This window comes from Littorina saxatilis, linkage group LG10 (assembly GCF_037325665.1).
Source record: "Littorina saxatilis isolate snail1 linkage group LG10, US_GU_Lsax_2.0, whole genome shotgun sequence".
In the NCBI taxonomy this organism is placed as follows: domain Eukaryota; kingdom Metazoa; phylum Mollusca; class Gastropoda; order Littorinimorpha; family Littorinidae; genus Littorina; species Littorina saxatilis.
Window position 1 is genome coordinate 21,638,920 of NC_090254.1, and position 21,674 is coordinate 21,660,593.

At 40.2% G+C, this 21,674-nt stretch overlaps 1 protein-coding gene across 3 annotated transcripts in view; it reads right to left on the reverse strand.

Annotated features, from left to right (window-relative positions):
* LOC138978407 (arf-GAP with coiled-coil, ANK repeat and PH domain-containing protein 2-like) overlaps positions 1-21,674 on the reverse strand; it is a 94,762-nt gene that overhangs the window by 5,987 nt on the left and 67,101 nt on the right. For 2 of the 3 annotated variants that reach the window (XM_070351143.1, XM_070351142.1), the window contains 9 exons: positions 17,611-17,711; positions 16,733-16,883; positions 12,370-12,509; positions 11,286-11,509; positions 7,999-8,115; positions 7,236-7,286; positions 3,911-4,140; positions 2,099-2,208; positions 210-270 (listed from right to left, as the gene is read on the reverse strand). In XM_070351143.1, the coding sequence (XP_070207244.1) occupies positions 210-270; positions 2,099-2,208; positions 3,911-4,140; positions 7,236-7,286; positions 7,999-8,115; positions 11,286-11,509; positions 12,370-12,509; positions 16,733-16,883; positions 17,611-17,711 (1,185 nt within the window). The remainder of the gene's footprint in view (positions 1-209; positions 271-2,098; positions 2,209-3,910; positions 4,141-7,235; positions 7,287-7,998; positions 8,116-11,285; positions 11,510-12,369; positions 12,510-16,732; positions 16,884-17,610; positions 17,712-21,674) is intronic. The other variant, XM_070351144.1, reaches the window with a different exon arrangement.

Sequence of the window (21,674 nt, forward strand, 5' to 3'; positions counted from 1 at the left end):
TGTAACTGCATACCAACACTACGCTAAATTCCTTGTGCTTTAAATGTTTTTTAATGTCACTTGGCTCAATAAATACTGTATTCTGTATTCTGTAACATGTTCATTATCACAGTTAGTAACCGAGTACACATAACTGAGCAAAGTTAAATGCTTTAGGAGTTCAACAATTTATCATTAGACAATCACATAATATTATACATTGTACTGACCTGCCCAGAAGCATCCTTGACTGTTTGGTCGGCTCCTCTCTTCAGGAACTGACACACCTGACTGGAAACAAGAAACACATCAGTGTGACAATGTTGCTCACATGGTCTTTGTCCCACACCAAAAGTCCACAAATGCTTCGCTTCAAAAAAAATTAAGCAAGAAGAAGAAAAAGAAAAGAGCCAAACAACAAAGGCTGCTTAACTCTTCTCACGCCATGTAATTTTACACTCTTCCTATACCTGTAAACCAAGCATTTTGGGGGAAATTGGTAATTTAACCACCTACCGAATTAAAAAAATCATTAAAAAAAAAGTTTTCATTGCATTGCCCTGAAATTTTTTGTGAGAATGACAAAATGAATGTACAAGACATTGATGCTCAAACTTGGGTAGCAGAAGACGACACGGTCACACAGCGAAAATAAAAAGGTTGAAACTCACAGAACTCGTAACCTGTCACAATCGTAAACACTGATTTTCGAATCTCCGATCACTTCGTCGTATTCTTCATCGGAATCAGACTCTGGCTCTGGTGCTTGCAACACTCGGATCGCATGTGCAGTTTCCTCATCGATTCGGCGACCTCTTCCAAAGAAAATCCTTCAAAAGCATCGTCGTCGCTGTCATTATTGCCTAACAACTCTGCCCAAAAAGCGCCCATTACGTCTCTACACCACAAATCGCCACAAACGAATCTTCTTTTGTAGTTTTCACATCGAAAACAAGCACGCTCCCGCAATTTGAAGGAAGATGGCGGAAGTTAAAACGTTCTTATTCAGTACGCATGCGTTGTACTAGAGGTCAGTATGCAAATGAGCCCGTTTACGACAGTTGACGACATACATTTTTCTCGGCGGTAGCTACCGACGGTGGTGCAGTGGTATAGACACAAAGGCTGGCGGACGCTACCGCCGGTGGCATGAAGAGAGTTAAAGCAATCCATCAACACACACACACACACACACACACACACACACACACACACACACACACACACACACACACACACACACACACTAACACACACACACACACACAATAAAAATAAAAAAAAGAATGCTGAACAAAGTGCAATTTGCTTGAGCACCTTCTGTATTACCTGAATCCCTCTAGTCACTATATAACCAACCAAAGACTCCTCTTAAAATAGTACTGAGTTAAAAAAATAAATTAAAAAATACCAGACCTGTTTACCCCCATAAGTGTTTTGGAGTAATGCTCAGCCCCAAAAATAGTAATCCTGGCACAAAAATAGTAATCATCCAGCATTCGTCGCCAATTACAACGCACATGACAACTGTGTCTGCGAAACGCAATCATGCACATATATCCATAATTCACAAACAAAACACATCAGTTTTTGTAGTCATCATAATTTCAAAGAAGATCACATCAAAAGCACATGCATCACTGATTCTTTTTCTTATGCTCGTAGTAGGCCTTTTTCAGTGTGTCAAGCGCTTCTCTACTGTACTTGCGCTTGCCGAATGAGTGAGGGCGAGACTTCACCACTAGATTTTAGGCTCTATAGCGTCTCATCAGACAGACATGATCTTTGGTCAGTCCTGTGCTTTTTCACCCCATTTTGCCATTGAAAAAACAATGCCAAACATGTGAATTAATAAAAAATAAAAAAAAATAAAAAAAGTAAAAAAAATGTTTTACTTTTTTTTTATTTATGAAAATCATAGTCTTGACACGGATAGCGGAATGGCGTATTTTTTGCAGAAAATCGTAATAAATTACGCCAAAATCGTAAGGGTAAACAGGTCTGAAATACCCATCTCTGGCAATCTCACAGATTTGCATTCTGAACCAACTTAAGTGGTTTAGTGAAACACTCCTAGCCAGTGAAGATCTGGTAAAGTAGAAAACTCCTGAAGTCCTACCCAGTGTTTCCAAGCAATGTGGCATGATGAAGAGGGGTCCGCCCCTGTTTGTCCTTTCTGTTCAACTTGGCTCCATTCAGCAACAGGAACTCGCAGGCAGACAGAGAGCCCTGAAACGTAACAATGACACTTAGGGCTCATAATCTAGTTCATGTATCTGCAGAGTGTCACTTACCCTGTTTTGCAAAATTACTTTATGTGCTCATATATATTTATTTCCAAAGCTGGATTGAAAAATTCAGTTTACTGTTTGATAGTGCAGACCAGCATAACAAAACAAGAATGACAGCCTAGTGTACGAAAGTGTAATCATGACAGAGTCCTGTAGCTACTTATTCACTACAAACGCCCTTTGTCATGCCTTTTTAACGAGTTTTCATGTATGTGCATTGTACTTCTAAATAACTGCCATGAAGAAAAGTTTGTTTTATGTGAGAATTTTCCCCTGAGCAAAAGTTTTCTCTTTTTTTTTCCTCCTGTTTGAGTTTTTCAAGCCCGGACACTTTCCTTGTGAGTTTGGGATATTTATTGTGCAGCATCGTTTGAACACTGAGGTAAAGTCTCCGTAACCTTGACTCTGGAAAAATAAAACCTTGGCAGCAACCTGGGCTCTATGACCTCATGCCAAAAGCGACAACTGGTTTCAAAGCCAGAGCTACGGACCGGCCACTAACAGAGGGATGAAAAGCGACAAACTGGTTTCAAAGCCAGAGCTACGGACCGGCCACTAACAGAGGGATGAAAAGCGACAAACTGGTTTCAAAGCCAGAGCTACGGACCGGCCACTAACAGAGGGATGAAAAGCGACAAACTGGTTTCAAAGCCAGAGCTACGGACCGGCCACTAACAGAGGGATGAAAAGCGACAAACTGGTTTCAAAGCCAGAGCTACGGACCGGCCACTAACAGAGGGATGAAAAGCGACAAACTGGTTTCAAAGCCAGAGCTACGGACCGGCCACTAACAGAGGGATGAAAAGCGACAAACTGGTTTCAAAGCCAGAGCTACGGACCGGCCACTAACAGAGGGATGAAAAGCGACAAACTGGTTTCAAAGCCAGAGCTACGGACCGGCCACTAACAGAGGGATGAAAAGCGACAAACTGGTTTCAAAGCCAGAGCTACGGACCGGCCACTAACAGAGGGATGAAAAGCGACAAACTGGTTTCAAAGCCAGAGCTACGGACCGGCCACTAACAGAGGGATGAAAAGCGACAAACTGGTTTCAAAGCCAGAGCTACGGACCGGCCACTAACAGAGGGATGAAAAGCGACAAACTGGTTTCAAAGCCAGAGCTACGGACCGGCCACCAACAGAGGGATGAAAAGCGACAAACTGGTTTCAAAGCCAGAGCTACGGACCGGCCACTAACAGAGGGATGAAAAGCGACAAACTGGTTTCAAAGCCAGAGCTACGGACCGGCCACTAACAGAGGGATGAAAAGCGACAAACTGGTTTCAAAGCCAGAGCTACGGACCGGCCACTAACAGAGGGATGAAAAGCGACAAACTGGTTTCAAAGCCAGAGCTACGGACCGGCCACTAACAGAGGGACGAAAAGCGACAAACTGGTTTCAAAGCCAGAGCTACGGACCGGCCACTAACAGAGGGATGAAAAGCGACAAACTGGTTTCAAAGCCAGAGCTACGGACCGGCCACTAACAGAGGGATGAAAAGCGACAAACTGGTTTCAAAGCCAGAGCTACGGACCGGCCACTAACAGAGGGATGAAAAGCGACAAACTGGTTTGAAAGCCAGAGCTACGGACCGACCACTAACAGAGGGATGGAAAACAGACAAACAAAATCTGCTTACCGTCTCCACAGCTTTCATGATGGGTGTCTTCTCATCGTCGTCAGGGTTGACCCAGTTGGGGTCGGCACCGTTGGCCAGGGCCTCGGACATGACGGGCAGGTTGCGGGCCTCGGCCGCCTTGTACAGCAGCAGGTTGGGATCCAGCTTGCTCATGTCTTCCCACGACGTGGTGGCCGCTTCCTCCACCCCCTCCTCACTCGCAGAGTCGTCCGAACTCTCCAGCTCCAGCTCTGTCGGGGAAGAGAAAAACACTTTTAGGTTTCAGTTGTGATCTGGGGCTGGGGTATGCTGTCATGAAATGTTCTCAATATGTTCTTGTCTAATGGAGCCGGAGAGTTTCAATGTTTTGATTACTGATTAACTGTAGCACCCTTGTTCTTATCAGTAGTCAAAACATCGGAACTCTTCAGCTTCAGGGTTTGCTGTCATGAAATGTTCTCATGTTCTAATCTACTCAAATTAACGGTTGCCCTTGTTCTTATCACTAATCAAAACATCGGAACTCTCCAGCTCTGCCGTTCTGTCAGGGAAGAGAAAACCACTTTTAGGTTTCAGTTGTGATCTGGGGTTGGGGTATGCCGTCATGAAACATCCTCATGTTTTAGTTCGACTCTATTTTTCTATAAGGATTTGGCATATGTTCCAATACGTTTCCTATAAGTTCATTTCGTACAGATATTAACTGTTGCCCTTCACCTTGTTCTTATCACTAATCAAAACACCAGAACTCTCTAAGCTCCAGTTCTGTCAGGGTGGAAGAGAAAACCAATTTTAGGTAATGTGGCTCAATGGATCTGAAGCTGAGGAATAGATTTGCTTTCATGAAATATATATATAGTCTCATTAGTTTTGATTGCTGAAAAGGACAGAGGCGGCAGTTCACTTCCACGATTGGATTTCAACCAGATTTTGTTATCAGGTTGGATTGAACACCATTACTTTAATACTTCAAACGACTAACAAGGACAAAAGGAATTCTTAACACCGAACACCTTCTTTTCTTTTAAGTTAGTTCACTGATCTTTTACAAGAGCACATAATATAGACACACATTTACAATACAATAACCTAAATAAGAGAAAAGAGGAAGTAACTTTAAAAAAACCAAGACAGCTGCGTTACTTAAAGCATAATATGTACAATCAAATGGATAAATGCCCGTGCTTGTGCCGATTCACTAACTTACAGGCTAGCTTATGAACAATTTTAAGACATTGCATTCACATTGCATTTTGGAACAATTCTATCATTTTAGTCGCAAGTCTAATTTCCTGTCCAAAAAAAAAAGACTGCTTAAACTATTCATAAGAACATTAATCTAATTTAGTCTACTCCAAACAAAGCAAATGGCATTTGCTATCATCAGGTTTAAAATTAAATTTAAAAGACTACAAAAGTATCACAATCTATGCTTCATAATTAATCACATATGCTTAGTAGAATACATGTACATACCCGCTAACACAAGCAATGGGTTAAGCAAAGCTTATCTGTACAGCTAAAAATAAAATCTCAGCACATACTATACACATACGCAACAAACTCTCAGATGCACTCACTCAAAAAAAGGAAACAAACTAGCCAACAAAATAAATTCAGCAAACAATTACTCTCCAAGTCCAGAGCATCAAAAGACAAAAATCAGAGGAAGAAAATTAAAAGAACTATGGAAAAAAATGCAAGGTAACATTTGCACACCAAGTCAACTACTAGACCACTCATGGAAAACTGGGCAGCTCAAATGTAAGAGAAGAAAAGTAGTAAGAAAAGTCTCAGCTAACCCATACGTAGAACTGAAGACAGACATCTAAAAATCACTTAACATTCGATGAAAGTAATTAGGATGCAAAAGGAACATTTAACCATCAGAATTAATCTTCTTCTTTTTTTTTTTAAACATATTCTACAACTGCATGTGAATACCGGGAAGAAGACAAAAACCTAATGGACAGGTCCATCTTTTGTGAATTCATCAAAGCTTCTAGGAATTCATCAAAGAAAAAAGAGTAATAAATTATGTGCAGTAAAAAAGATAATGCTTTAAATGTAAGATGATTAAATCTAATGATGACTACATCAATGTACAAATTATATACACACACACAAAAACTTGCACACATTTAATTACGCTATGATGATCATGAGATATATCTCAAAAGAATTCTCACACACTAGATAACAAGCACGGAACTATGTCATATGTGACTGTTTATCATGAGAAAGCTAACCAAATTCTCATGCCAGGCGTTTTTATGTTTAAAGCTTCTCGTGTCTCAGCTTCTTTAGATGCACAAAAAAACCTGCTTTCAAGAAAACAATGTATATGACTCCAGGATTAAGTTTACCATTATGTATCCACATGAATCTTACAGTAGTAGTCACAAATCATGTGTGCAAGGCAGTCATGACTAGAGTACCAGAATCCTAAGTTTATATAACAACTCAAACACCCCTCCTGAGTCCAACACACACACGCACGCACGCATGCATGCACACACAGACACACACACTCTCAACTCACACTCTCTTTTCCATACAGACAGCAAATTAGATAATGTACACAAAATAAGGGTTGATCGAATTCTGTGGCAAGTTAAAAAGGTGACAAGATTAAAAGTGCAATGTGCCAGTGCCAGCAAGCAGAAAGAACACTGCGCATAGAAGAAAATGGTGCATACAACTCCTGGAAGACAATATCAACTCGTACTTGCATGTAATGAACACAACTCATTATGAACACAACTCATTATGAACACAACTCCTAAGAAAAAGAAAAATCTTTAAAAAAATTTAAAAAAGAAACAAGAGAGAAGAAAACATATGTAAAAGCTGTTGCATCGCGACGTTAACACTTTAAGCATTTATGCTTTAAAAAAAAAAAGAGCTAATTTAATAAAAGCTTTTTTCTGCAAGTCAGTAAATGCTTTCATTCAAACTATCAGTGAGACTGTTGTTAGTCTGTGTTATATATTAGCCAAAACAACAGGAATAAGATCTGCCTGTTTGGGCTTTATACTTACAGAAAATAAAAGAATATGAGGGCTAGACCACATTAGGCATACCAAATTTCCCTTCATTAACATTCATCAAAGACGGAAAATCCTCTGTGAGCAGACAAGGAAGTCAAAGAAAACTGAAGCAGCATCAGAAGATAACTGAATACAAAAGTATATATACTCAAGCTTTCAAGTACAGTATTTACAACATCAAACGTGCATTTAATTCACACCCAAAGCAACCAAATTTGTCAACGTTGCACAAGGTGATAGACAACTACAACACTTGCTACACTGGGGCTTAGCTTCAAATAATTCTCTTCTTGTACCTGCTGGTTTGTTTTCGGAATCTAACGACAAGTCCGGCAAAGCTGTATCTCCTTTAGTAAGCCGCAGAAAAAAAGAGAAAAAGAAGAAACACGTCTTTCTCAGTCAGCAAAACCACACAATAACATTTGGGTAATTTAATCTTGATTTAAAGTTGCAAACTGTTCTCATAGACCTTTAACTTTGCAGCTAAATTCGACTTTTTAAATCTTTTATTGTAAGTGTTCAATATTTACACCTTCGAATTTGCAGAATGCTGGATTTAGACCTGTTATTTTAATTTGTCAAATTATTGTAATTCTAATTGTCTTGAAGCAATAGATACAATACCAGTACCACACCCACTACCTGCTGCATAAATTATTACATGTAAGTGATGATAATTAAATAGTATTGGGGATACATGTATTATATTCTTACTTTTTCCTGAGATAACTTGGAATTATGCTCATGGTTTGGATGCAATACACAAATTAATTCCCATGTGTAACCGAGACATATCCACTTTTATATGTGAACATAGGTGAATAGGCAGAAATTAGTTAGTAAAATACTCCTGTAAAAAAATTTAATCTAATACTGAAGCTGTAAATTCCAATATATTTTTGTACAGAAAAAACAATGTGTCCACCTTTATATGTGGTCATTATTGACTGCAGGCAGAAGTAAGTTAAAACATTATACACCCCTACAGTATATACAGGAGGGCAGCCCCCAAACCTCAAGTCCAAACAGGATCGTACAGCGATCGAGTGGCTAGCTTACTTTTGTTGATCTCGCCGAGCGCGGGCAAATCAGTGCCAAAAACGAGGACGTCAGAGGCACTCCCCCCGATTCCGCTATCGTTGTCCTTCATGGCGGTGTTAGACACAGACAACACCGCTGCAACACCACCACACACCAACCACAGACTGTCAGTTAGGCTGGGATGGGATGACAACACTTAAGACGGCTCAGGAGAGTGGACGTGGAGGGGTGGGATGTTGGGATGTTGGGGAAGTGGAGGGGATGGGGTGGACATGCATGCACGACACTTCAATGGTTTTCATGCCCAACTTGTTTAATCCTTAGTAATGTTCTGATGAAGAACCCTCGGCAAAACTGCACCACATCATTTTCAGGAAAGTTCTGAAGCACTGAGAGGCATCAACAATGAATATATATATATAAGTCTATCTATCCTGAGTATGCAGCTGACAAGGAAATTTGGAGCGAGAAAAAAATAAGGTAACACAAAGTTCTCCTCATTAAGCGCTTTGATGCGCCTCCATATTTGAATACCAGTCTCACTTTAAAACCTGGTTCTAACAACATTCTGAAAGTTTTCAGAGATAACGCCATCAAACACTTGTGTGTCACAAAGTTTAATGTGTAGCTAAAGAACGACAGACACTGTTCTTTCCATATGAAGTACAGTATTTGCACATCTCTGGTTGAAAATTGGAGTTGTTGCTATAAAACAGACTTTAGGCAAATCTAAAATGAAGGATCTAGTGTTGGTGGGAGACAGGGACATGAAGAGGGGAAAGGGAGGGAGCAGGGACTAACATGCATCATATCTTCTTCTTCGTTCATGGGCTTGGAACGTTCACTCATGTTTTTAGCACGAGTGGATTTTACGTGTATGACCGTTTTTACCCCGCCATTCAGGCAGCATACGCCGATTTCGGGGGAGGCATGCTGGGTATTTTCGTGTTTCTATAACCCACCGAACTCTGACATGGATTACAGGATCTTTTCCATGCGCACTTGGTCTTGTGCTTGTGTGTACACATGAAGGGGGTTAAGTCACTAGCAGGTCTGCACATAAGTTGACCTGGGAGATCGGAAAAATCTCCACTCTTAACCCACCAGGCGGCAGCGACCGGGATTCGAACTCACGCCCGCCCGATTAGGAGGCCGATGTCTTACCACCACGCCACTGCGCCCGTCATGCATCATATGACATTTGAGGACCTCCTAAAACAAAGAGTTCTCTTAACGAACATTAGGACATTTTTTCATGCAGCTTTGAAGGGGCCAAGAGGAATAGAAGGATGCTCTTATATCCTATGTAAAAGCCTGGACGGGACCCATGGGGATATATATATATATATATAACTACGAGATGGTCTACAAGGAAAAAGGAAGAAGGTAACTGACTAATGAAGTAGGAGATAACGGAGACAAGAACTTCAGAACAAAACATCATACACTCATTCCAGATTCAAAATGCAAACAGTGAAAACCTCTCGTGTGATGAATGATGTCACAAAACTGGGTGACATTAAAACAACATTGTAGGATCATAGGCTTTTTCACTAACAAGGAATACACATCATACCAGTGAATAAAACAGAGAGAGGGGATGCATCATGATCAAATCACATGCATGCCAGCCTTTTTGCTGTGGGAGATTGAGAGAAAGGTGAATAATTTCCTTTCATGAAACAATGAAAAACTTCTGACGTGATACGAGAATATCAAGAAAGCTGTGCGGACTACCATCATCGGCTAGGTGAAGACTCAAACAGTTACGAGCAAAGAAATATCATGCTGCCAACACTTCTGAATTCTTTATTTGATGAGGGTAATGGTATCGGCAAACACTTTCTCCCTTTCCCTTTAACTCTTACAAATCAAAACAAATGTATATAACAAAAAGATCAATACTAAACAACTATATTAGCTCACTTGATTATTCACGCACAAAAAGTCAAGAGACTTATTCTTCTATGCAAAATCAAGCCCACTAGGAATCCAAAACCTTACCTTCTGGAAAACAAACAAGACAAACAAACACAAAAAGGAAGATTTAAAGCAAACATCATCTACTGAACATAAAAAAATACCTAAACCAAGATAAGAAAAAATATCCCAATCCCAAACTATGCATGTATAACACTAATTTCAAAATGTCCTAGAAAAAAAAAGACGAAGTAGCTAGCTGTATTCTTATGGGGTATCTGTATTGTCAACAAACAATAACATGACCAAACCTGAGTCTTCCCATCTCAATAAGCACTCCTCCTCCCCCCCCCCCCCCCTAACATAAATTAAAATTGTGACTATTGTTATTTATCAATTTCAAGAAAGAGAGGAAAAAACACCTAGCAAGTTGTGTATATAGTCTGTTTAGGCTTCACAAATGTACGGTTTCCACAAACAACTCATTTTACCTAAAACTCCTAACTAATCCTAACATGACACCACTGAAACATTCAAAAGTAGATGTACAGTACGTAACATCAAAAATGCCGACAACCTACTATCCTTTCTTACCGACAAAATAAAATCCCACAAAACAACACTTTCTCTTTTAAACGGTCTCTTTATTGTACAGTGGAAACCCCATTTTAAGAACCCCCGAAGCAAGTGACCAGCATTGAGTCTCCAATTTTTAGACCTTGCTTTTTCCCCAGAGCTTCTGTTCATGATATAAAGTCCGTTAATTTACCTCCATTTTTTCTTCTTCTTCTGCGTTCGTGGGCTGAAACTCCCACGTACACTTGTGTTTTTTGCACGAGTGGAATTTTACGTGTATGACCGTTTTTTACCCTGCCATTTAGGCAGCCATACGCCGTTTTCGGAGGAAGCATGCTGGGTATTTTCGTGTTTCTATAACCCACCGAACTCTGACATGGATTACAGGATCTTTTTCGTGCGCACTTGGTCTTGTGCTTGTGTGTACACACGGGGGGTGTTCGGACACCGAGGAGAGTCTGCACACAAAGTTGACTCTGAGAAATAAATCTCTCGCCAAACGTGGGGACGAACTCACGCTGACAGCGGCCAACTGGATACAAATCCAGCGCGTTACCGGCTGAGCTACATCTCCGCCCGTACCTCCATTTTAAGATCCCCTCCCTTTTGAGACCTGACATACAGTAGAACCCCCCTTTTATTTAAGACCACCCAAAATCTCACAAAATCGGGACTTGAAAAGGAGGGAGTCTTAAAATGGGGGTCATTTTACAGAGGTTATGAACAGAAAGTCTGAGAAAACAAGGTCTCCAAACGGAAAGGAAAGTAAAGCCCCAAGCAAAACTAAACAAAAGCAAAGCCACTCCTACCTTCCATGAGCCCACTAGTCACATCCTCGGAGTCCGAAGGGGACGAGCCTTCCTTCGAGTTGCTCTTGTCCAACGTGCGAGCGGGTGAGCGCCGTGTCTTCTTTCGTACACTCCAGCTTCGTATCCTGTTGGTGCCGGAGTTTGACCTCATCTTGACCTCCGGCAGTGTGCTGACGAACGCTCGCTTCAGGTACTTGGCTGTGATCCATGCTTCCCTCTGAGCTCTGAATAGCAAACAGAATACTTCAATAAGTGAACGAAAAACATCTTTACGTAAGGGTAAGGATTAATAAAAAAAAATTTAAAAAATTGTGGTTTTTTTCATAAAATAAATGTATGTTTTCACATTTCATGAGTGTGCATGAGTTGTTAATGCGAAAGAATGTGTATGAGTGCGCCTTGAGTCGCCTTGTGGTGAGATATGTGCGCGTTATAAATTCTCGTATTATTATTATTATTATTCTTACCGACTGGTGTCAGTGAGCAAACAGGAAAGGCCACCAAAAAGATTAAGGACATATAAATAAACGGTACAGCAAATTCCTAGCCTGAAAAATGTAAGATACATGCAGAGTCCAACATTTTTTGTAACTGCCTAAATGGTGTGGACAAAGCGGCCATAAATAAAAGCCCACTCATGCCTGCAAGTATACATGGGAGTCGCAGCCCATGAACATATCAGAAGTTTGTGACAGACCTGTTTACCTAATTGGAACAGTTGGTGTATTTTCCACAGAGACTTAGTGTATTTTCAAAATATTGAGTGTATTTTCTTACCAGGTAGAGGTGCTTGTTAATCATGTGACAGACTTAAAACTGTTAGCAGTGAAATTCTCGTCGTATCACGTACAATCCCGTGAAAATATAGACCAATCGTAAGCGCTAACTGAAGCAAACCGGATTTTATCCATGGCCAACCTCATATACAACCCACTATCAGTTTAGAGACGCAATAAATAAAAAAAGTGTTTTTATTAATCGTCGTTCGTTCTTATCAACCAGCGTATTTATCGTATTCTTGGTAACTTGGCGAACAAAATACGGCGAAATCATATGAGTAAACAGGTCTGTTGTGTCAACTGACCTGTTGCAAGTTGGAGTGGCCCTAGGGGCGACGGTCTCGTCAACGTTGGCCTCGTAGCAGCGGTTGATGACGTCGTTCCCCAGCTCCAACATCACCTTCACCAGCTCTGGCTCCCACGTGTCCAGTGTGATGGAACGAACCTATGACCAGTCAGGACAAAAAATGTAACGCTTTTATCTTCGTATCACTATAAACAAAACGGTGACTGGAAATGTTGAATCATCAGAAATTCAAAATACTTTTCCTGAAGGCCAAGAAGGTTCAATTGTTTCATGTGTGTGTGTGTGTGAGAGTACATGTGTTTAATCCACAACAAATGCAGTATCTCTTTCATCACTCAATCCCCATCCTTCCTCCAAAAATAACCTACAAGCTGCCTTTAACATTATGGTGGGGAGATTTAAAACGGCTGTGCTCGTAATCCTCCCATTAGTATGACAGAGTCACGGTCCCTGTACCAAGTGGCCTCGCGAGTGTGCACATGAAGCTGGGCTACTCCCAACAACAACAACAACAAGAGGCGAAGCCATCAAGGCTCACGTAAGAAATCGACAAACAGTAACACAAACTCAATCACTCCGTCACACATACACACACACACACACGCACACACACACACACACAGAGAGAGCATAGGTGAAACTGTGCAAGAAAGCGAGACACTAGATCTAGATCTGTCTGTCTGCATGTAGCCTACTTACAGGGACACGACTGCCAACTAGTCTCGGCCCGCTCAAAATAATAATGACCGAGACTTTCAGTACTTCCTTTGCGTGACGTCTAACCCTCTTACGTCATAATGTGACGTCAATGTAATGTGACGTCTTCAAATGTTGTCAATGTAATGTGACGTCTTCAAATGTTAGAGTTTCTACCACAGACATACACACACACGCACGCACGCACATACGCACAGACAGACAAAGTTACGATCGCATAGGCTACACTTACGTGAGCCAAAAACAACCATTCCCGTATCATATGTATATACACCTGCCACAAGCAATGATCATTTCATCCACACTTTTTTTGAATGCTATATATGTGAACAGCTCAGATCATGGGTAATTTTAACACCTTCACATTTAAATGCTTATTTTATAGCCATCCATTGAATTGAGAAGAAAACAAAGCATACTAAACTGCTAAGCATGAATCAAACAATAAGAAAATAAAAAGAACCAACAGCATCGTTTTGTATGTGTGCCAGTGTGGGCAGTAAACACGTTTTATTTACAAAACACGGCGGAAAATGGCGACAAATTTGTTGCACAGCGACAGGTCACTTTCTTCAACCAAGGCCAGTACTTTCATACATGACAAAGGAAAGCAAACATGGCCTGAATAATAAAGTTATAGTGTTCCTTTGCGTGTCTGAGTGATAAACTGTTTTAACCAACTATCTTCTGAAACGTAATTGCACTCAGCAGATTTGTCTTCCGCTCATAACTTTCGTGTCACACGGTCTTTGCGACAAACAGATAGATCGCATTCTCGCAGAAAATTATTGACAACACAGACCAGTCATTTTTAGCATTGCATTTGGGAAGGGCTACTATTATAGTGTGTTTTAAGAAAGAAAAACATTACAGTATCGGCAGAACACGACCAAATGAGTTTTCGTGTCACAGCGTTATGGGCGTGAGATTGTGTTCTCACACTGTAGCAAAATCATTGACAACACAGACAAGTCAGTTTTAGCATAGACATTGGGAAAGGCTACCATTATAGTGTGTTTTAGGAAAGAAAAACATTATAGTATCAGCAGAACACGACCAAATCATGACAAATGAGTTTGCGTTTTGGGCGTTATGGGCGTTTTTTCACACTGCAGATCATATCTCAACAAGAAGGGCAAAGCCCATACGACTCACATGCTTGACCTTGACCTTTACAGCAATGACATCATACACTAAGAACTGCTTTACACATTTTTCCTACCAACAAGGTCAAGGTCATCCAAGGTCATGCAACACAAAGCTGTTAATTCAAGACATAGGAAGTACAATGGTGCTTATTGGCTCTTTCTACCATGAGATATGGTTACTTTTTAGTGGTTCACTACCTTATTTTGGTCACATTTCATAAGGGTCAAAGTGACCTTGACCTTGATCATATGTGACCAAATGTGTCTCATGATGAAAGCATAACATGTGCCCCACATAATTTTTAAGTTTGAAACAGTTATCTTCCATAGTTCAGGGTCAAGGTCACTTCAAAATATGTATACAATCCAGCTTTGAAGAGCTCCTGTGACCTTGACCTTGAAGCAAGGTAAACCAAACTGGTATCAAAAGATGGGGCTTACTTTGCCCTATATATCATATATAGGTGAGGTATTGAATCTCAAAAACTTCAGAGAAAATGTGAAAAATGTGAAAAATAGCTGTTTTTTAGGCAACATTTATGGCCCCTGCGACCTTGACCTTGAAGCAAGGTCAAGATGCTATGTATGTTTTTTGGGGCCTTGTCATCATACACCATCTTGCCAAATTTGGTACTGATAGACTGAATAGTGTCCAAGAAATATCCAACGTTAAAGTTTTCCGGACGGACGGACGGACGGACGACTCGGGTGAGTACATAGACTCACTTTTGCTTCGCATGTGAGTCAAAAACTACGGAGTGGATCTTTATGAAATTTGATATGGATATTTTTGACTGGATTTTCTCATAGAAGGTTTTTCCGTTTATTGATAGGACAGTTTGATGACGTCATATTTTACCGTTTGCCAAAAGGTCGAGGCAGCACTTTCACAGTTACAGTTTTTCATCAATTTGATCGAATTTCTTATCACACAATCTCAGATCTAGGCCGGATTATGGGATTGCATTTCAGTTTGGTCATTAAAGTTTTGTTATTGAAATGTTTGTTCGAAATATGTCATTTTTTCAAATTTTTAAAAACTAATATTTGAAACAAAAAATTTATATTGGTGTATTCCCTATTGCGTCCTGTATCTAAAAATATATAGTTTTGTTGTTTTGTATTGATAATTATGCTTAAAAATGAAGAAAACCGATAAATAACCACTATCTTTATTTATGAAAAAGACACTTAAAAACAATTTCTATCTATTCCTTACCATTTTCTGATTCCAAATATATATAGTTTCATGGTGTTTGACGTTGAAAATAGGCTAAAACTTAACAAACTCGGATCGTTGAATGGAAATTATACTTCCAAGCTCCGTGCAGCTGACAACATGATAAAAACACGTCATTTCAAGTGTGGAACACGCTCATGACGTCATACTGAAAGGTGATGAATTATGGCTTCACCTTGCGATGTTTCATTTCAAACATGGTAACATTTTTAAAGGGGTTTCTTTCTCAGATTTCTGTTTGCCCTCTGTCTGTCTCTCTATGTCTCCGTCTGTCTGACTGATTCAATTAAATGTGTAATTACTTAGTTTTGCAAAAGTCAAACTAAGTAGGATATACCTAATTGATTCAGGTCTCTAAATTCTTATTGTAAAATTGTGAGTTTTATTCAAAACAAATTTAATTGGTGTTTTAAACTCAATAATGGGGCATGCTGTGATGAGTAGAAGAATGTGTGCTTACGAGCAGAAAAAGCCCATCAAAGTCAAGAATCGTGTTTTTCTTTTTCTATTTTCACCTTGTAGCTTCATACAGACACTAAGCAACAGTGTAGTTCCACTTCCAGTGCAATATCTTGTACTTTAATTTTGACCATCTGTGTAACACTTTATTGACCCATGATCTGAGCTGTTCACATATACAGTAATGTACTAAGTCGTGTCTGAATACCTGAAAGCTCTTCATGCTGAAGAGTTGCGTCCGCCATGTTTGTATTTCTGATTGCAAGTTTGTTGTGAAGACACCACCATAAGCCGAAGTCCTGTTGTTGTTGTTTTCACGTTATGACAATGTACATTTTATTGTCCTTTCTTGCTGCCATACATGCCTACCGTCACAACGGGCAGTAAATAAGTAAATTTGTTTTGTCTTTACCCTGTTTGCTTGGTCTTGCGTGCTTGGAGTGTGTTAAGCTTTTGTGTTTGCTTGCATGGAGTATGCTGAGTATCTTTCTTTCTTTATTTGGTGTTTAACGTCGTTTTCAACCATTCAAGGTTATATCGCGACGGATGCTGAGTATGCTATGTTATGTAGATTGTGGGTCTTGTTCATTGAGTATGGTTTTATTATTAGTGATGTTAATTCTAGTTATTGTAAAGCGCATTGAGCATATAAATGATTATGCGCTATAGCAAATGTCCATTATTATTATTATTATTAAATTTCATGAACATGCAAAACATGAATAAAACTTTTTTTTGAAACCAGTTGCGTGTCCTTGAGTTGCGTTTCCTGAAGGCAGTCGTGTAGTGAGACTCACCTTTGACTTGTGGACGCCAAAGCTGCGGTGTATTCCGGAGCACTCTATGCACAGCGTGATTCCCAGGTTGATGCTGGACCAGCGAGGGTCCGCCGCACCGCAGTCACAGCACACTGAGTTGCCAGGGACCGCCATGATCTGCTCCATGCGTCTGTAGGCAGGTACAATACAATACAATACAATACAATACATAACAACAATACCATACAAATAACTTACCATCATGAAAACACACTGTACATCACGTGCCGTCATTCCTTACTTTTTACCATTCTGAAGAAGGCAGCGACAAGCTGTCGAAATAATAATCAAGAATGTACCAAACCGGGTTACTGTTGCATTCTCTTTTTGTTTAAATAACGTACACTTCCATTTAGCCTTTGTTTTCAATCAATCAATCAATCAATGAGTCTTATATCGCGCATATTCCGTGGGTACAGTTCTAGGCGCTCTGCAGTGATGCCGTGTGAGATGAAATTTTATACGGCCAGTAGATTGCAGCCATTTCGGCGCATATTTACCTTTCACGGCCTATTATTCCAAGTCACACGGGTATAGGTAGACAATTATTAACTGTGCCTAAGCAATTTTGCCAGGAAAGACCCTTTTGTCAATCGTGGGATCTTTAACGTGCACATCCAATGTAGTGTACACGGGGGGAGGTTCTGTGCTGTTTTGCTTGATATGAGTTGTTAACACCTTACTTTTCCAGATTTTCTGTAAATAACTTAAATGTCTCAGATTTCTGGAGGTTTTTGCGGGTTGCGCCGGTGGAGGAGGGGGGGGGGTGTGGGGTTGGGTGGGTGAGGGTTCCCTGCACTCTATCAACAAAGCTTTCAGGATGAGAGTCAATAGTATAAAACGATCTAAACGCTTACAGCCTGGCTCTGCTCTTGGCGTCCAGTTTGGGCGTGCTGGCCGCCCCGTCCGAGGGCGTGGAGGTGTTGGAGCTGCCTGTCTCGTTCATCTTCTCGTCATCCTGTCACATGTCACAAACACACAACTCTTGATGTAACATTTTTCAAAGTCAATCAATTATAGAACCATTTGATACATCTGTTATAAAGTTATATGGAATCATTTGATTAATCTTTATCAAGTTATATTTAACCATGTAATGAATCTTTGATCAAGATATAGAACCACTTCAAATACAAAAAAACTTATGGTAAACGGTTTCTGCCCAACGAAATTCAGCGTTACTGAGAGAGGCCCTATTACAAGAAGTATATATATATATATATATCTATAGGTTACAACACGAGTGGTTTTTTATATGGCTTGTATTTCAGTCAAGACCCAGCGGATGAATATCATCGGGAGACACGAGCCTCTGGCGAGTGGATCTCGATTGATATTCCCGCTGGGTCTTGACTGAAATACAAGCCATATAAAAAAACCACGAGTGTTGTAATCTGTATATCCCATTCTACCATCAAACACAAAGTGTAGACTACTAGCGGCACTGTTGCGATCTGTGGAGTGTGAAACGGTGTTGCCAGCAAGACTTGGCCCTTTTGCAACCTTAAACTAAGTGACCGTCGCTGAAAAAATAAAACGAATGAGTGCATCGATAAGTACGCGGTAACACTACTTTCAGACCATTTAAAAGCTTTAAGTAAAGGTTCATAAGTTGCAAGAAAGTAATGAAGTCGTATAGAAATCCATTTAGTTGAAGCGCACAATTCTTTTGTTTTGCGTTTCAGGTCGGCGGAACGGGGAAACCGGTTTGGCCCCCATTTGGCTTACTCGATTCAGAATCGATTCCACGTTGTTTTTTTCGAACGTATTATTATACAATTAGGCTTATTGACAGAGAAGCAAATTTTAAGGAACACATATGTAGGTTTAGATTTAACCATTTGCTCCCTATTTGAAATGTATCTACGTGATAAACTGTTTTGCGAGTGTGTTTGCATGAACCTAAACTGGTATGGGTGTGAGGAAAACAGGACCCAAGTCTGTCACCGCCGATTGATTGCATTTTGAAAGAATATGACTGGATTACGGAAAAATACACACATGTTAAGTTCTTAGATACCTTCATCGCCAATGTGGACTTACAGCGGCCAGGCAAAAGAGTAAACTTGCTCACAAATACGTGAAACAGCCGATGTTTGATAACGAAGCGAAGCCAAAGGACGCTTCTCGGTAAAAAAGTCGTCTGGTACGATGCAAGGGAAGGTACTCGTTTTTTTGTTTTGGTTTGCAACCATTGGCATTGTGATCAGGACTGTTCAAACTAGTGTTATGCACGGGTTAATAAAACTGCGGATAGAACTATTTAGCAGCAAAGCAATTAAGAGTGTATTACAATCTACCTTTAAGAATATTTCTGATTGGATTAAGGTTGTGCCAGCTTAAACTCTAGTTTTTATCTGTGTGCTGTCCGGGTGCAAGGGAGACTACTCTTTTGTTTTGGTTTTTGTTCTTGTAAACCGGTCTGCAGTAGACAGGGACACGGAGAAAACGTTCGAAACAGTATTGAACACATTTTCTTTCTGTTGTGTTGCATATTCTTTTTTGGATTATTCCTATGGTAGCGATGCTTGTCGACACACGGATAGCAAACAGAGGTTCGATCGTTCGCTAGCATCTGTGTATCTTGTAAGCTGAATGTTCGTTTCAGTGTTTCGACCTGCATTGCTTTCATAATGAAAGAAACGTTTGTTTATTGCATCCCATACATCAGATCAGTTCCGAGATTCATTTTTGCGTGCAACTGATATGGTTTTCTAAGCCGTGCGATACGATTTTGGAACTTCATAGAAATGTGTCACATTGTTCGGCGCGAGGTCAAAGGTCCGGAGGAAAGTAGTTCTTTGCCCAAATCGGAATCTGCACTATCATATATTTTTTGGAGTCCATGATGTATTTATTGAGCTATAAAAATACAACATATATACCCATACTGAAGTAACAGAGACAAAGAAGGGAGGTCATGGGATATATATATTTATACAACTCCTGCAATGCAATCGAGGGGTGGATTAAATCTAGTTGATTATTTTTAGACAAGTGAGAAATTAGAACGAACTACTTTGATTAAACCCAAAAATCACACGTGGATTATTCGAAGTAAGAATAAAGAGGGCTAAAAAATAATCAACACTAGAATTTATTTTTAGAACATTTGAAACCCAGACGATTGGACCCTGTTGCGGAAGAATACGTACAACGTTGACTCAAAACTGTAACAACAATGGCTGACGTGTATGCCTAGTCTTCTTCTTCTTAGTGATAGGTAGCCAACATCAGCATGGTGATGAATCTGCTACGCTTGGTCGACAGACAATGCCATTTGCTTTGTGTGTGTTTTTGTTGTTGCTTTCTGTACATGACATACATTACGTGGAAAATCCAGTTCTTTAACAGGCAACAAACCTTGCACATTTCCAGAAGCTGCAATCTGAAGCGACCTATCTCTGATTCTAGCAGACGATCTCTCCAATGTTTAACACAAAATCAGCAAACTCTCCTGTCACATAGAACGTCCATTATATAGTGCAATGTTGAAATGAAGTTACCGGTCTGAAACATTTAGTCGTTTCTTCTGAGACAATCCTTGTTCTCTTATCTACAGATTTACCGCAGTCTTCACCACGCGAATTCACAACAGTCAGACTTTCGAACATGTATACAATCTACGTAGGCAAGTATGATACGTCATGACGTCATAGGATTCCTAGCATATTGACGTAATGCTAAACATCCGGTTATCCCGAGTTTTCTCCGTAATACATGTCCGTGGGTTTTTCAATGTTCGGTTATTTCCGTGGCTTCATGCGGAAAGGGAACCGTCGTCTGCAATCAACGACATGGACCATTCTGGTCCTTGCTGCTGACAAAAACATGATTTTAACACAGAATGTAATGTCAGAATAGCTATATAAACGCTATTGTGTTTTAATCGTAGCAATGGGGTCCGATATTTAGACGAGACAACTATAATGCCGACGAGTCGGAGACTAAGAATAAAGTAAAAGAATAGGGACTATTTGAATGACGCGCATTTGACACTCTGAGTGATTAGGCTGAAATGAAATTGCCTACAAAATGTCGTCTGCATGACTGCATGTTCGACCCGTGTTGGTCGTTGTATAAATAGCTTAAACAATGACAACTCGTTGATTACTGGAAAATAAACCACTCGTGGGTATTTGCAGCCGCTTGGTAATTCACTCGTGTGCTCCGCACACTCGTGAATTACCAAGCGGCTGCAAATACCCACTCGTGGTTTATTTTCCAGTAATCAACTCGTGGTCATTGTTTAAGCTCTATTTATACAACTCCTGCAATGCAACCGAGGGGTGGATTAAATCTAGTTGATTATTTTTAGACAAGTGAGAAATTAGAACGAACTACTTTGATTACACCAAAAATCACACGTGGATTATTCGAAGTAAGAATAAAGAGGGCTAAAAAATAATCAACACTAGAATTTATTTTTAGAACATTTGAAACCCAGACGATTGGACCCTGTTGCGGAAGAATACGTACAGCGTTGACTCAAAACTGTAACAACAATGGCTGACGTGTATGAAGTACACGCATACCTCGCCAGGTTTGTTTCTGTGACTATAGTCGACAGACGATGCCATTTGCTTTGTGTGTGTTTTTGTTGTTGCTTACTGTACGTGTAAAATCCAGTTCTTTAACAGGCAACAAACCTTGCAAATTTCCAGAAGCTGCAATCTGAAGGGACCTATCTCTGATTCTAGCAGACGATCTCTCCAATGTTTAACACAAAATCAGCAAACTCTCCTGTCACATAGAACGTCCATTATATAGTGCAATGTTGAAATGAAGTTACCGGTCTGAAACATTTAGTCGTTTCTTCTGAGACAATCCTTGTTCTCTTATCATCTACAGATTTACCGCAGCCTTCACCACGCGAATTCACAACAGAAGTCAGACTTTCGAACATATACAGTCTACGTAG